The sequence below is a fragment of the Phyllostomus hastatus genome, unplaced genomic scaffold (assembly GCF_019186645.2).
Source record: "Phyllostomus hastatus isolate PE091 unplaced genomic scaffold, TTU_PhHast_1.1 phas_contig_58, whole genome shotgun sequence".
NCBI classification, from domain to species: domain Eukaryota; kingdom Metazoa; phylum Chordata; class Mammalia; order Chiroptera; family Phyllostomidae; genus Phyllostomus; species Phyllostomus hastatus.
In genome coordinates this window covers 54,686,856-54,702,510 of record NW_025333916.1, presented here as the reverse complement: position 1 = coordinate 54,702,510, position 15,655 = coordinate 54,686,856, and the positions used below count along the sequence as shown (strand labels likewise).

Here is a 15,655-nt window from a genome sequence, read left to right as displayed (position 1 = left end):
TCACCAACACAATGCAAGACCGAGTCTGGGCCATGCTGGACTTTGTCTGGATGTTCAGAAGTCAGGCTGGCAGAAGCTGAATCGGAACCACCACTGCTTAAGAAATGAAGAAGGAAGGAGGGAAAAGAAGGAAGGGAGGGAGGGAGAGAGGGAGGGAGGGAGGGAGGGAGGGAGGGAGGGAAGGTGGAAGGAAGGGAGGGAGGGAGGGAGGGAGCTAGCTATGTGCTTTGCCATGGAAGGCAAACTCAGGCACCAAGCTGCAGACAGCTGCAGACAACAAAAAGCCACCCCAGCCTGGGCTGCAGCCCGCACTCAGCTGCTAACCTTCTGGCGCCTCTCCCATAGGTGATAATCCCCATAGCAGGGCTGGGCAGTGGCGCGTCATTAACATTGAGCCTCTGGAGGTGAGCAGGAAGCAGAGCCAACTTTCCGTAAGACACTCAAGTGCAAAGTGGGGTTTTGTTGGGTGGAGAAAACATGGTTCATCAGTGACAGCACCCGCACTGGCTTCCCTTCTTAGGCAGTGACTGATAAATGGAGGCATCCTCCGTAGGTGGCGGTCCGGGGGACGGGTGATGGGCTGGGGCCACCCCCTGTGTGGATGGCAGGCGGGCATCTGCGGGGCTACCTCAGGCCTAGGGAGCAGATGGTGTCCCGGGACAGCAACAACTAATAAAGAGCACGGTTGGTGGCCTCCAGTGGCCTTTGTCCTGGATAAACAGTGAAAGAACACGCCTTGTGACAGAGTTTGCAGCCTGGGGTGAGACGGGGGAGGCAAAGCAGTAGGCTGATGAATGTCCCCCACCCTAAAACAAAGTAATATTCTTGACAGTGTTATTTCTAGGGTACTGAAGCTAACCAAAGTAGGGGAGAGAGCTGCTATTTCTACGGTTGTATATTTTCTAAGTATTGCTCTGGCCAAATATATCCATTCGCTCGTGTATTTACTGAGGCTAGGGTGCAGCTGGGCCAGACACCGTTCTAAAGTGCTGAGAGACCTGTGCTGGGTGAGACGAACCTGCCCTCGTGGGTCTCAGCTTTCAGCAGGAAGACAAAAGACAAACCTGTGGTTTGCAACTGGGGGTGTGCGTGCTGCCCTCCTCTGCGTATTGGCAATGTCTGGAGATATTTTTGTGTGTTCGAGGGGTGCAGGCGGGGCATTCACTGGCATCTAATGTGTGAAGGCCAGAGATGCTGCCGAACACCCTGGAAGGCACCGAACAGCCCCCCACCCCGTGACAAGCGGTTACCCCTCCGGTCCAAAACGTCAATGGTGCCGGGCTGAGACACTGATTACCCACGAAGAACAAATGGATGATGCCGAAATGGAATTCTATTAAGAACGAATTGAACAAAGACTGAAGAAACTGGAGCAGATTTCATCTTTTTATTGACAAAATTCACGCACCATAAAATTCACCCTTTTAAAATGTCCCGTTCAGTTATTTTTTGTGTATTCACGAAGCTGTCCCACCGGCGGCACGGTCTAGCTCCAGGACATTTCCGTCGCCATCAAATACGACACCTGTCCCCACCTGCAGTCCCTTCCTACTCCCGTGTCACCCCAGTCCCGGGCCATCACGGCTCTGCTTCCCGTCCCTCTGTGGGTCTGCCTGTCCTGGACACCCGTGAAGACGGCGCCACACAATACGTGGTGTTTTGCGTCTAGCTTTCTTTCCTTCGGCAAGTTTTCAAGGCTCATCCATGTTACAGCAGGGACCACACTTCACAGTTTCCTTAAAAATATCCCATTGCTGAGATATACCCCATGCTGTTCACCCATTCCTCCCTGGGTCACGGTCATTCGGATCCTTTATACGTGTTGGTTGTTATGAATGATGCTGCTAGGGCATCGATGCGCGAGCGTTCGCATGTTTTCGCCACTCGTGGGGCAATGCCCAGCAACAACGTAGCGGGGCTCCGACTCCTCCACGGCGCAGCCAAGACTCATTACTGTCTGGCAGGTTTTAATTTCAGCAAGGAGGATTTTAATTACAACCTGGATTTTCCAGAGATGAAATGTTCACGTCTTTCTTAATGAACGCTTTGAGGTTATTCTGGTGAAGTATCAGCTGATTTTTTCCCTTTAGAAAAACGTAAAGGAGGGAACGCAAAACGAATTTAGAGCATGTCTGCATTTGTCTCTATGTGGGCTTTTAGCCCTCATTTAAAAGTGTGGCCTTTCCTTTGAAAGACGAGGAGCGTCATTCAAGAGTCTATACAGCAATGTATCTCATGAGGGACTCTGCTGGCACACACACAGGCCAACGACTCAGTGGAGGGGGCAGGGAGGGGAATAAAGCCTTGTGTCCACTCCTCTAACCCTGGGCCCAGAGGCAGGGACACTGGGGACCGCACTGCCCACCCAGGGGTGGAGCAGGTGGCTCTCCAGACTGTGTCCTGCAGTTCAAGTGACGGCAGTCCCAAAGCTTCAGTCTGGCCCCCTGGGAGTGGTCCGCAGACCGGGAGCTCCTGAGAAGCGCAGGCTGTCAGACCCACCCCCACATTCGCTGAATCAAAAGCCGCATTTCACAAGCTTCCCAGCTTGTTATACACTCAGACAGGAACGTTTGGGAAGATGACAAGTGGATGACAGGTTGAGAACCTGGAAGCCGAAGCCGTCACTCTCACCCAGCCTCCCATTGTTTCCAAGTTCTTTTGAAAACATAATCCCCTTAGCCTTAAAAACAATCTCAGTGGCTGTGTTCTGCAAGAAAGGAACCCACGCTGTTCTGAGTCGCATTACAATAGGGGGTGTTTAGCTCCGCTCCTGAAGCTCAGCTGGGCCCCTCCTCAGGGAGGACTCAAAGGCACAGAGGGAGCAGCAGCCCACGTAGACCTGCGTGATGCGCCTTTGATCCCTTTGCTGCTTGCTGATATTTGGAATTTCTCTGCTTCCGTCACTTGGAAACTCACCAAGGTTCCTGTGCTTAAGAGTTGTGTGGCTCCCAACTTCCCCGCCCTGCTCCCACCCGCCAGAGAAGGTCGGCTCACTGAGGTTCCTAGCAGCCTGCAGCAGCGGCCGGGTAGCGGTTGGAGGGACACGGGAGGGACTGGCAGAGGGAGGGTGAGTGGCCTGCAAGGCCCAGGTCCCACAGCTGGGTTTGCTGCCTTGCTGTTATGCCATCGTGATTCAGGTTCCCTCACCTCTAAACCATGTTCAAGGAAACTAAATAACATCATCATCGCCAATAACAGCAGCGTACTTATGAAAACACCATGCACTAGCTATTGTCCAAACTCATTACAACCCCAAGAAACCTAGGGGAGAGGGGTCCCTGTGATCATCCCCATTTTACAGAGGAGGAAACTGAGGCACAGAGACATTTAGAAACGTGCCCGGAGTCCCAGAACAAGTAGGGGGGCCTGGATTCTACCCTGGGCATCCCGCCTGCTGAGTGGGCCCTCCACCCCCATGCTGAGCAAATGCAGTGCCTGCTGAATCACTCTGCAGACACTATATAATATATAACTCACTGGCTGGGCTGCTCTTTAAAAAACAAAGTTGAAACTGGAAAAAAAAATGAAACTCTTTGGCTAAACCGCAAACGCGGGCCTCTCACCGGGCCAGAGGAAGGCCGCCAGGGCTCTCCAGTGGAAAGGAATGCAATCCAAGCGCCGAAGCAAACAGAGCCGCCACGGAGGTTTCATTTCCTACCAAACCACTCGGCGTGTTGTGCAAACCTTCCCGAAATAACTTGAGGAGAAGGCTGGGATGTTTCTCAAGGCTCTTAACCCGAAGAGGACTTGAACTGCTGCTCTCCAGAAGCCGCCACGGTGACGGCCTGGGAAGCTGCTGCTCGCTTTCAGAGTGACAGCAAACAACTCTCTGGCTCCGGATGCCAACTGAAACGCAGTGCTGGAGAAGTACAGACTCACAAGGCTACTTTGAAAAGACTGATTTTTTTTTAGGCACGGTCATTCGCACACATTGCACTCAGACCAAACTCGTCCTTACCCCCTTCACTCTACTCCAGCTCCTGATAGGACAAGAGCTGGCCGTGAGGTCAGGCACCATGACTCCACGACGGCAGGTCCAGGTCCTGCCACTGCCCCCGCACCAGGACGCAACGCCCCAAATCAAGCACACCACCGCACCCACACCAAGAAATGACCATACAACAAACCCCACCAGGATCAGCCACGCCAGACTCCCAGACGGTTCCAGAGGATAAACCAGTCTAACACCCGCATGAAGACTCTGAGGCTCCGAGAAGCTAGGACATGTGGGAAAGATCAGGACCCGAATCCACTGCTCCAACCTGCAGGGCGGTTTCCCCTGAATGGTTGGTACCTATGTCCCCTTCTTTCCTCATAAAAGCTCCTTCCTTCCAAGGCAGAGGGTCAGTCACTGGGGTCAGTAAGCCTCTGAGCTACTTAGTGCCAATAACCAGCTTTCCCTAATTCCCTAAGTGCCTCCGACTTTCCCGAACACCTAAAACTGCCCATCCTTTCATTGAGTTCCTTTAGTAAGACAGCTTTCTGGAGGGGAAAAATGATATTAAATCATATTCAAACAAGTCAGGGAAATGCGGTACTGAGAATTAGGATTTCGCCCAGAGTCCCCGGGGCCCACAGGCTGGCGTCTGCCCTCACCATCCAGCTCTCTCCCTTCACACCAAACACCTCCCTGTCACCTCTGCGCCTCGGCCTTGCAGTTCCCTGCGCCAGAGAGGCACAGGGCTCGGTCCCCCCTCCCCTCGGGAATCTGCTGGCACACAGGGGTCTGCTCAGAGGGCCTCCCTTCCCGCCTTTCCTCAGAGTGGCCCGGCGTCTTCCCGGCCCTCCGTGCACCTGTGGTCACACGCAAGTGGCACGCGTTTGCTGTCTGTGTGCCCGTCAGACCGACTGCACACCCCCCCGAGGGCAGAGAATTTGTCTCGTCTGTCGCAATTTTCCCAGCAGATTTTTTTTTTGATAAGGCCAGTCTTTGGTTGTGAATTTTTTAATCTGAAGTTTCTACTTTGTGTCTCCTTAGATCAAGGCACACCCAGCAACGGGCAAAACCATGCTCTTGTCAGGTTCTAACGGGAGTTCTGACCAGAGAAGCTGTGTCTTCTGTGTAATTATAAGCTTGATGTTGCTTCCCGGTGTCTTACAGCAGTTCTCCAGGTGTGGTCCCTGGACCGGCGGTCAGCATCGGCGGGGGACTTGTTACAAATGCAAGTTCTCGGGCTCCAGCCCAGATCAGGGGTGGAGGCTAGCAAACTGTTCCAACAAGCCCCCCCTCCCCCCAGGGGATTCTGACTGAAGTCTAATTCTCAGGACCACTGGCACAGCAGGAAGGAGTGTGAACTAAACATCAGTATTGTTTGGTGTTGGTCTCAGCTCTGCCACCCCCAAGTATGTGACAATGGAGTTACTCGGATTCAGCAGCCTCAGTTTACTCATCTGTCCACGTGACCACTGAAGCCTTTGCCGGTTCTCAACGTCGGTGCTCCCCACCCAGCCCACCAGTTGTCTTACGGCACCTGTTTGCCGCAACATCTCAATTCTAACGAGGTCCCTGAGCTGAAAGGAGGCTCAGCCTGAACTGAATATTTCAGCGGGACAACCCTTAATCCTGAAGGATCTGCATTCCTACCTGATCGTAAGTAATCTGGGGGTGAGGAAGGAGGAAGGCGGTGCTTCCTGTCTGATACCTTCCCGTTACAAAAGGCTCGAAAACCAAGTCCTGCTCTGCCAGTGGGACCGACCCTCCCAGCCCAGGGAGAAGGGCCCCAGGGCAGAGGGGGCGTGTGGCTGCCGGGTTCTCAGCCATTTCAAAAGCAGGGGGCAAGAAAGACTCCCCTCACTGCTTCCGTGAGGCCCTGATGTGGCCGCAGTTGGAGAAATGAGAACATCGGTGGCCTTTCCCTGCTGAGTGTTCCAGATAGATGTCACCAAAGGTGGCCGGCATAAAAGACAGTAAAGGCTGCAAAAATGGGATCGCTGTCCTTGAAGTGCTCGCGATGGGCTCACGGTGTCAGCAGGGCCATTTTCTGGGGACAGAGATCCCCTGGGGACACAGGGAGGAGGCGGGGCTGAAAGGTCGCCTGTTCAGAGCTCAAGAAACCCCGCGCCTTTCATCAGCCGAGCGTCAGCGCTTCAGGACTGCCTGGTCCATAAATGGGGTCCGGAAATAGCCTCAGACATCCGGAAGTCTCCGCTAGGGCAAATGGTCCGTCTCTTGCTGTCACGGCAGACCCCCCGATGTTAGTCCCTAGCGCCGAGAACAGGTGATTTGCACGCACTCTCAAACCTCGCGAACCCACGTTTTCTTCTTCGTGAAGTAATTACTCAGGGTGATTGAGAGCCCTGGATGAGAAATACCAAAGGGAAAACGACAGGCCTCTACAATGCGGGAAAGCAGGAACTGAGATATTTATTGAATGAAGGACGCACAGGAAGGCCCCTGGCCCAGCATCGGGGCACTCAGTAGTAACGTGATTCATAACAATTCTCTTCTCACTACCTGGGTAGGACCGAGCTCCAGCCCTGAGAGTCTGAAACAGGATGAGATAAGGACGTAGGTCACTAAGACCATCCAATCCCAGATGGCTGGAGAGGCGGTGGCAGGAATGAGCTCCATCACCTTGGAAATTAGAAAGGGCTTCATGAAAGAAACGGCAAGTTGGGCCTTGAATGGCACGCGAGACTCGGTGGGATGGCTGGTGGTGGCGCGTGGTTTGGGAACGCGTGAATCTCAGGGACCCTGGCGAGGAGGGCGTGTTTCTGAAGGACAACCACGTGCTAAGCAGCCTTAGACGCCTCAGCCCCGAACTGCCTGGCTGCTGTCAGCGTGAGAGAGCCTCCTGCATCAGGTGCCGCTCTCCTGGGGTTAGACTGAGAGCGGGTCACCGCCTGCGTGTGCCGAGACCCACGCCCACCCGCCCTGCCCTGCTCTCCCTCACAGCGAACGACCCCATTTCCCAGGCTCTCCTGACCTCTGCGTGCGGGAGCAGGTCCAGCCAGCGGGGATCACAGCCAGAGGACATCACGGCCAGAGGACTGGAGGGAGGGAGCAAACCAGACTGCTCCAGCGCTGAACAATGATGGCCCATGCGAGCGTTCGAAAATCCTTCACTTTCAATATGCTCAATCCAGCTTTGAAAACAGTTTCAAAAGGAAACTGCCTGTGATCCCACCAATATTTCATCAGTGTAGTTCTCAATTTCCAACCAATTCTCATGAATGTGCACCACTTCTGTGGTTACAAGTCTTCCCTCTACAGCACAATTTTGTAATAAGATCTATTCAGCTTTAACATACAACACTATTTCCCTTTTAAAAGCTCATGAAAAAAAAGCTCATGAATTATATTCCTTTAACATCATTTACTTTAAGCCCAAATCTACCTTTCATTTTAATTTTATTTTGTACACGAGCATATCTCTCTCTCTCTCTCTCACACACACACACACACACACACACACGCACACGTGCACACCCTGGGCCTCCCTCAGCCCACCTGTAGCAGTCACGGAGTAGAACCTGTTGGCAAGCTTTGGGCTGGGAAGCCTGGGCTCTCACTGTGGAGTATCTAGAGCGCTGGTTCTCGGTCTGGTGCTTTGAAAACCCCGTGCTCACACTGCACCCCACGCTAATCACTCAGGTATCTCTGAGGCTAACACCCAGCGTTTTCCAACACTGTCCAGGTGATGCTAACGGGAGTCGAGTTGAGGACCACTGATCTAGTGTCGGGGGAGGGGGTGCCCTGAACTTCAACGGCAATAGGAAGCTCTTGAAGAGGAAAAGGAAACAATGGCCAGGGTGTTGCTGTTTTTCTTTTCAGTTGTAGATGGCTTCACGCTGTTACCAGCTCTAACACTGTCCTCCCCTTCCCCTGTGACCACCCCAATCCAGCCTGATCCTTCTTCAAGGCCACCTCACAGAGCACGGCAGGCGGGAAGCATTTCTCAGCTGCTATGGTGAGTCACCATCTCTCCCGTTGGAACTCCTTGCAGTTAAGCACTTACAGTTTAGCACTTAAACTGTAAGTGCTAAACTGTAGAACCTTCTAGTAGAAGAACCTTCTGTAGAAGAACCTTCTCTGGTCTTGTCTTCTCTGCTGGATGTTATGCACGAGACAAGGGCACTATTTTCTCCTTTTTTGTGTGAGATTACAAAACTGTTTGGAACATTTCAGGTGCGCGGAGCACCTCCCAACTGGCAGATGAATGACGCAAACACCAGGGCCCACTGGCCAGACAGGAGAGGGGTTCTGTCACCCTCAAAACTCTCTGTGACCAAAACCAGAGTGGCTCCGCCACGACAGCTATTATATCCGTCCGTGTATCTCTCTGCCAAAGACCAGCAGGCAGCGTTGAGGAAAGACAGGCTGATTTTGCCTGGAAGGGGAATTTGCGGAGAAGGAGGCCGCAATTACACACAAAGTCTGTCGTAGTTTTAGATAAATTAACCTGGCACAGAAATGATTCGATTTCCAAGACTAAACTGCGGCTATAAAATACCTAATATACCCCTATTCTGGGAAAACAGCAAGCGACCAAGTGCAGGAAGCCCCCAGCCAGAAAACCCCCTTATCGTATGCTCTGCAGAATTCAAGGATTACCCCACCCCCCATTTTATATTTAGGGTCCACAGAGTCATCTAAAAATACTTCCGCAGGTTCTTGCTTTCCAAGCCAAAATGATCAGGTTTCTGAAACGGGGCCCACGTACGCAGACCCGATCCATCCATCTGTCTGTGTGCACACGCCTGGGTGGGGTTTCTGCAAATGCTACAGTCCCGGCAGTGATTTTATTTAGTCTGGTTGCTCCAAAGACAAACACACATAACGTTAATTAAACGCACACCAAATGCAGGGGAAACCATCTTGAAACAATTAGCCTGCTCCATGGCAAGGGGCTGGGGGCTGGGGGCTGGGGCCCCCTCCCACCCTGCACCTCCACCGGGGAGAGAGAACAGACGGGCGGAGAGAAGCCAAGCCCGACTCCACAAACACGGGCTGAAACTCGCTGCCTGCCTCTCCTCTGTTCTCTTGCCATCCCAAGACACCACCCTTCCCTTCCTCTTTCCTAAAGGAATTCCAGCCATTCGATGGCTTTCCCTCTCTCTCTTTTCTTTAACCCCTCTCTGATCGGTGTTAGAGGTAGAAAGTTTTCAGACAAGGTTTTTATCTACCCCTAAAGGAAATCTTACAGGAAGGAACGGAAATCTTACAGGAAAGAACGGAAATAGATGAAGAATTACCAAACCACCCATCTGGTGATTGACCTTGGGGTGGGAAGCTCCTGGAGGCTGTCGGCTGCCACGGCCGCCTCTGCCACCTCATGCTTGGGACTTTCGGGTCGTCTGGTATTTAGGGAGAAAAGGCTGTGAGTATTTTCCTATTTAAATTCCACCGGAGGCTGGGAGCGCGGTGTCTGACTGTGACATTCACCAGGACAGCTCTTCTCCTCCTGGACCCCGAGTTAATTCACCCCCAACGAATGGATCCATGATGTTTTGCCAGCAAAGAGAGTATTTTCTCCATGAGAACCACCCCAGACCGTCACTCCCACGCATTCCGACCAAATGCCTCTTCTGTGCTTGGAAGCGTGGGCCATGCCGGCACAACCACGCAAATCGCATGAGCCCTGGCCTCAGCGAGCTTACTGGGTTGGAAGGGGTTCACGTCTTTCAGAAAACAGAGGTTTCTCCTAAGCTGTTGAGTCTTTTCTGTTGTTGCCCCTCTCCATGTAAGGAAATACACGAAATTCTGAATTCAGACTGTGGTAGTTCAAAGGGAAGGAACATCACAGTAGGGCTGGGAACATCAGAGAGCAAGGCGTCCTGGACCGGACACGGAAGCTGGGCAAACGTCTGGACTTTCTCACAACGGGGAGGGCAGGGAGCACACAGCGCCCCCTCCTGCCGAAGGCAAGCTCGAGGGAGTGCTGCGCTGCTAAGTAAGGGCAGGGCCAGCGGGCGCCCCTGAACGCCAAGATCAGGGCTCCGGGTTGTCAGGCAGTAGGAAAACACTGCACTGCTGAGCAAACTACAAAGCGGGTCACCATACAACCTCTAGAAAGCAGGCCTGCAGCCCAGTTTGGATATGGAGTGGGTAAATCAAAGGGTGAACTCGAACAAGCAGGCAGAGAATGAGGCCAAGTCCCGTCAAGGACCTGACTTTCAAGTGTGTGGCCTGGCCTGCGCCCTTGGGGGACTAAGGCGTCCCGCTCCAACTCTGGGCAGGACACTCCACGGGCCAGCGGGGCCGAGAGCTCCGGCAGAGGGGACACGCTGGGCTGGGCTGGGCTGGGCTGGATTCAGGACCATCTCAGAAGTCACCAGCAGTTCCCGTGCGACCAAACCAGTGCAGGCGGGAAGAGCAGGAACAAGAACAGGAAAGACTGCAGAGCCTGGGAAGAGTCTTCAGGTGTGAGGGAGACACGTATACGCCGAGGCAGGCACACACGGGCGAGGCCAACTCGAGCGCAGAAGCACCGACCTGCCAAGGTGAGAAGGCCCAAGCCAAGGGGCCAGCGCCGCTCGGGGCGCACTGTCATAAGGAGCCCCTGGCCTTGCGCTATTACACAATGCCAGTGACGACCCCTCTCCTTCTGAAGGCTTTGACTTGAAAAAAATATGAGCCCGGATAGATTTAATTCTGTGGTGCCTTTAAACATTAAATGCTCGTGGTTATCAGGTACTGATTTTAATCATCAAAAGGAATATTCCAAGCAGAAAAACTGTTCACAGATGATTAGTTATGAAAAACCTAGCACTGAAAAAAGAATGACCCTCCTTCTCCCTTTGTCATCCAGTTCTAACTTTCCGTGTTAAGTGCCATCGAAGGAAACGATGGTGGACCAGCAGGCGCCAAGGGAGACGCGTGAACTGGTTCTCGGGGTCACGTAGGCAAAGCTGTACACCTCAGGGGCCTTCGTTTCGTCACCTGTAAATGGAAGTGGTGACGTCTGCTGAACTGCTCTGCGCACTTCTACTGCTAGAAGGAGATGGAGGAGAGACTCACACTGCTGGCGGGGGGAGCCCCGAAACCACCAGGCCCAGTGCAAGCAGCCGGAGACCGAGAGCCCCACATTATAGGATTCTATTTATATAAAATACCCAGAATAGGCACATTTGCAGAGACAGAAAGCAGATTAGTGGTTGCCAGGGTGACGGAGAGGAGGGGAGGCTGGGAGGCTGGGGAGCGTTAGCACTCAGTGGGTGCGGGGTTTCATTTGGGGGAAGAAAGATTTCTGGAAGTAGAAAGTACAGACTGTTGTACAACATCGTCAATGTGCTTAGTGCCACTGAAATATATACTCTACTCCGGTTACGATGGTGAATTTTATGTTATATATATATTTTACCACAATAAAATGAACAAGAGAGAACAGAAAATAACTTCTAGCTGTGTACTCTCTACATAATAAATATCTTACTGATGAAAGGTATCGATTTATTCATTGATCACAACCGCGGCTGAGCTGCTAATCTAAATTTTCTATTTTCATTCTAGTGGTTACTGCCTCGGACAAAACTACCATAAACCGTCACCTCCTCTCCCCCCAGCACAGCTCTGGAAGGTTGTCTGGTGCAGACAGACACCCGCAAAGCCAGACCGGGGGCAGGAGAGCCAAGAAAGCTGCGTAATCCACTGGAAAGAACCATACCTGCCACGAAAAACCTCAGGACAGGAGTGTGGCCTCTGCCACTGTCACTCCAACGGCACTGACTCCACATGTGGCACTGTGGGAAAAGGTTAACCGACTCATTGGACAAACACTTTCTGAGCACCTACAACAAGCAGAGCAGCGGGCTAGATGATGCAACTATGGCACAGTTACAGTCCCTTCTATCAAGGAAGTTTCCATCTACAGTGCAAGAGGGAGAAGGATTAACAATTACAAAAGGTTGAGAAGCCTCAACATAATGTTAGGCAACAACCAAAGCCTGCCTAGTACCTGGAGCCCTGCCTTCCAAGTCCAAGTTCACGGGGTTGAGCCCTGTGGCCCACACCCAAGAGGCAGGCCTCTGCAGAGGTGAGGTCAAACTGAAGCCGGGGGAGGGGGGAGCAGCTCAACCTGGGGCTTTGGCAGAGAACGAGCCCGGCTCCCGGAGGGCCAGACGCTGATCTGACAGAGGACGCCCCTCTCTGCCCTTTGCGAAGGACCAGCCTGGGCCCTGGACAGGGCTCCGCCCCTAAGCTGTGCCATGGCTCCCACACCAACAGGGTTCATGTCCACGCTATGGGATCCAACAGCTGTCAGAAAGGGGGTTTCAGTGGCAAAATCTGCGAAACTCTGATGCCCCGTCTCCTGAAAATGTGTTCTCCCTGCCCACCTTCAATCTAGAGCCAGTCTCGTTGCTAGATGATGGTTCTCTCTGGCTGAACCTACACGGGACCTGTCGACTCCTGGGTCTCTCCACGGAGCAAATGACATGGGACACCTGGGCGGGGGTAGGGGGGCACATGGCACCAGTGATTTTTAAAAGCGCCCCCAGTGATTCCAAAGCTGACAGGTGTGAGACCCACTCATCTAGGATAAGGAGGGGAGGGAAGGGGCATCGTGTGCCTGCTACGTTTTGGGGGCCGTGCCAGCTCCTCACATACGGTATCTACAGCCAACAAGTGCCCCCCAAAATTATCTTCTTGTACTTGTTCTGGCCATAAGCACACGGCACCTCAGAGCAGCACTCAACCTGGGAATAGACACCCGATTCTCCTTACCCCCTGGGTGGGGGAACTCTGGGGTACACCTGAAACCCGGGGTGAGCCAACGATTTCTGTGAGAAGCCAGACAGCTCCCATGTCAGGTTCTGTGGGCCACATAGCATTTGCCCTGACTACTCAACTCTGCTGCTGCAGCGCGGAGGCAGCTGTGCGCAACCACCCACACTGGGGTTGGCTGCATCCCAATAAAACTTTATTTACAAAGACAGACAGCGGTGCACAGCTAGCTGGTCAACCCCTGCTCTAAGTCTAAGCAGACTCCCCGGGGTGCTCAGGGAACACGAGTTCCAGGGGACCACAGCGGTACCTGCCAACAACACGCCCCGCAAGCTTCATTCCCTTCCCGTGCGCTGCACGGGGGTGCTGGCTTGGGAAACCACTTGCTCTCAGGTTCTTGTCGCAGAGCCTGTTTCTGGGGCGCTCAACCAACGTCAGCATCTTCTTTTATTCGCGTGAATACTATGCGGTTGAATACAACCGTCCCCGCGTGACAGTGAACGAATCGAGACCCAAGGACTACAAAACCCCCGAGTGACAGAGTCCATGTTAGAAGTCTGTCTGCCTCCGAGGTCGATGATCTCTCTGCTCCACGACCAGAGTAAGGAGGAGTGCAAACCAATAAACACACACACACGCACACGCACACGCACACGCACGCACGCACACGTGCTTAACCAAAGAGTTTTCATCATGACGAGCAAGAGTACCCCACATGGGAAATCATAAAGCAAAATTCATCCTGCTCATGTTAAAGAAGGGGTTTCATGAGCAATAAATAATAATGTAAGTAGTACGGTTTGAGGATTATAAAAAGAAATTTTTCTCTTTTATGCTGTTTCTAGTCTAGGACAGATTTATTTCCCACTCATCCACTGGTTGCAGCCCTGGTGCTATCTGTCCTCTTGTGAAATCTTTGGTTGTAGCTGGAAACCAGCACAGTCATTCAACGTAAAGCCCAAAGTGGAATCTGGAAGCTTCTACCCTCTTACACACATTAACACAGGCAGGGGGACAGCCTTTCTCGAAGTCCCTTAAAGGCACTCGTGAAGGTCCCCTGTGGATCCTTAGGAACCCAGAGAACGCTTTAAGAACCCAGAACTGGCCGTCGGAAACCCATGTTTATAGCTTACGCGGTCTTGCCCTCGCTGTCCTGTTTGGTGGCACTGGCCCCCTTCTTGCCCAGCAGCGAGGCCACCTTCTCCGCGTCTCCATGCTCCACGGCCTGCAGCAGCCGGTCGTCATTCTTGTTCCACTCGTTGGTCTGCGGAGCAAAGGGGAGACGCAGCGTCAGTGAGCAGGCGGCAGCCGGGCCGACAGGCAGAGTCTTCATCCTCCCCTGCTGCCACGCAAGTCAAAACCGTCCCCAGAGGGGCACTTCAAAAATACCTTCCCCTTCACCAGAGTGGTGCTCGAGAAAGCTGGTTTCCCAAAAGGAAACATCAACAGTTGAATGAGATAGCAGCGGGTGACCAAACTCTGAAAAATTAACTTGTTTGCACCGAACCTGGGAAGGTGAGGCAACGGACACAGACCCGCAGGCCAGATTACACATTAGCTCATTTCTAGCGAAACGCGACAGCTGGCCTCTCGGAGCACTGGCCTTTGACCTGGTCCGCAGCCCACTGGCCAGCAGCTCAAGGCTATCTCAGGATTTAATAAACACACGTGTTTCTTTGTCGGCTCTTGTTGCTTCTCTTTCTGCACTGAGCCCTGATTTTGGAGCTGTAAACTAATGTTAAGTAGTTGCCCAGGCTACCGAGTCAACCAAGGACCACCTGAAACAAAACTTCTACCTCTGCAAGCTACTGAACATCAAAGAGCGTGGAGGAAAGCCTCGGCTGCCGAACCCCCGCCCCAGCCGTGCGCTTAGGCAAACCACAGTGACAGCGAAGCTTTCAGGGGCACGCAAGCTGCTTTCTCCTAAAACAAATGGGCCTCAAGTACAAAACTAAGAAGGCACAAACGTGAAAGGGCAGCAGTGAGCCACCGAAGGTTCTGGGGCAGGGGAACGAGAGGATAAAACCAGGGGCCGAGGAAGTCATCCGCAGGTGTGTGAGGTGCGTAGGATTAACGAGGGAGAAAAGATCCTGGGACAGACACATCAAAGCCCCTGGGTTGCCGTGCAGGCCCTGGGACACCTCCAGACTTCCCCTAGCAAAGCCGCCACCCTGGGAGGGACTCCTCCTAGAACCTGCAGGCATTTCACATTAAAGGCTTTGCGCCATGGACCACTTTAGGGAGGCAGACAGAAGAGACCTGGGAGATCTAAAAGCTAACTAGAGGGAATTGTACAGGACCACAGTCTTCCACGGCCCCAGAATGTTCCCAGTCTCTCGGCACTAATGGAACTGGCAAACCCAATGGGACTCTGCCCTCTCGCTGAGCAAGGATGGGTCTACCAGATGTCCCCAGCACCACTGCAACCCTGAGTGCCATGACTAGGGGGCGCTACTGGCATCTGGTAGATGGAGCCTGAGGTGTTCGCTCAACCTTGATTGCGCAGTCACTTGGTCCCAAATATCCCAAATATCAAGACCACGTTAGCCACATGATAAGCACTGGAAATGTGGCTAGGGCAACTGAGGAACTGAATTTTTACCTTGAATTTCTAACATTGGTGCGGCTGTACCTGAGGACTTTCCAGATACTCTACTTAGCCAAGTGAGAAGGCTAAGCCATCCACACCTTCCTACAACAATCAATTTACTCGCAAAGACGACATCGGGTTTTATCTTCAGTCATAAATCAGGCTTCCTCTCGAAGGGGAGCACGACAAATAGGCCGCCTCAGCCACCGGCACTGGTTAGAACAGGAAGCTGTACTTGGCAAAATGTAGCCACCACAGAAATGGGCCGCAGCCTACTCCCCCCAGACTCGTTTTTACCAGTCAACCTGACACCAACGAGCTGCAGCCCAGTGCACGTGGGACTCCTGACTGCAACCTGCACTGCCCCAACGCCACACTGTCAGCGCCGTCTTTCAAGTCCT

General features: G+C 52.9%; 1 protein-coding gene and 1 long non-coding RNA gene across 4 annotated transcripts in view; both read right to left on the bottom strand.

The window, feature by feature from the left end:
- The window catches only part of RAI14 (retinoic acid induced 14), a 126,377-nt gene that overhangs the window by 37,336 nt on the left and 73,386 nt on the right, over positions 1-15,655 (bottom strand). For 2 of the 3 annotated variants that reach the window (XM_045847851.1, XM_045847853.1), the window contains exons 1-2: positions 14,054-14,183; positions 13,798-13,928 (exon numbers count right to left, since the gene is read on the bottom strand). In XM_045847851.1, the coding sequence (XP_045703807.1) occupies positions 13,798-13,928; positions 14,054-14,107 (185 nt within the window). In that variant the 5' untranslated portion in view covers positions 14,108-14,183. Of the gene's footprint in view, positions 1-13,797; positions 13,929-14,053; positions 14,184-15,655 lie in introns of those variants that run through there. The other variant, XM_045847852.1, reaches the window with a different exon arrangement.
- LOC123824605 lies at positions 6,346-7,080 on the bottom strand. The gene is made up of 2 exons (XR_006786730.1): positions 6,927-7,080; positions 6,346-6,574 (listed from the first exon to the last, which is right to left on the bottom strand). It is a non-coding gene; the product is annotated as an uncharacterized LOC123824605 (long non-coding RNA).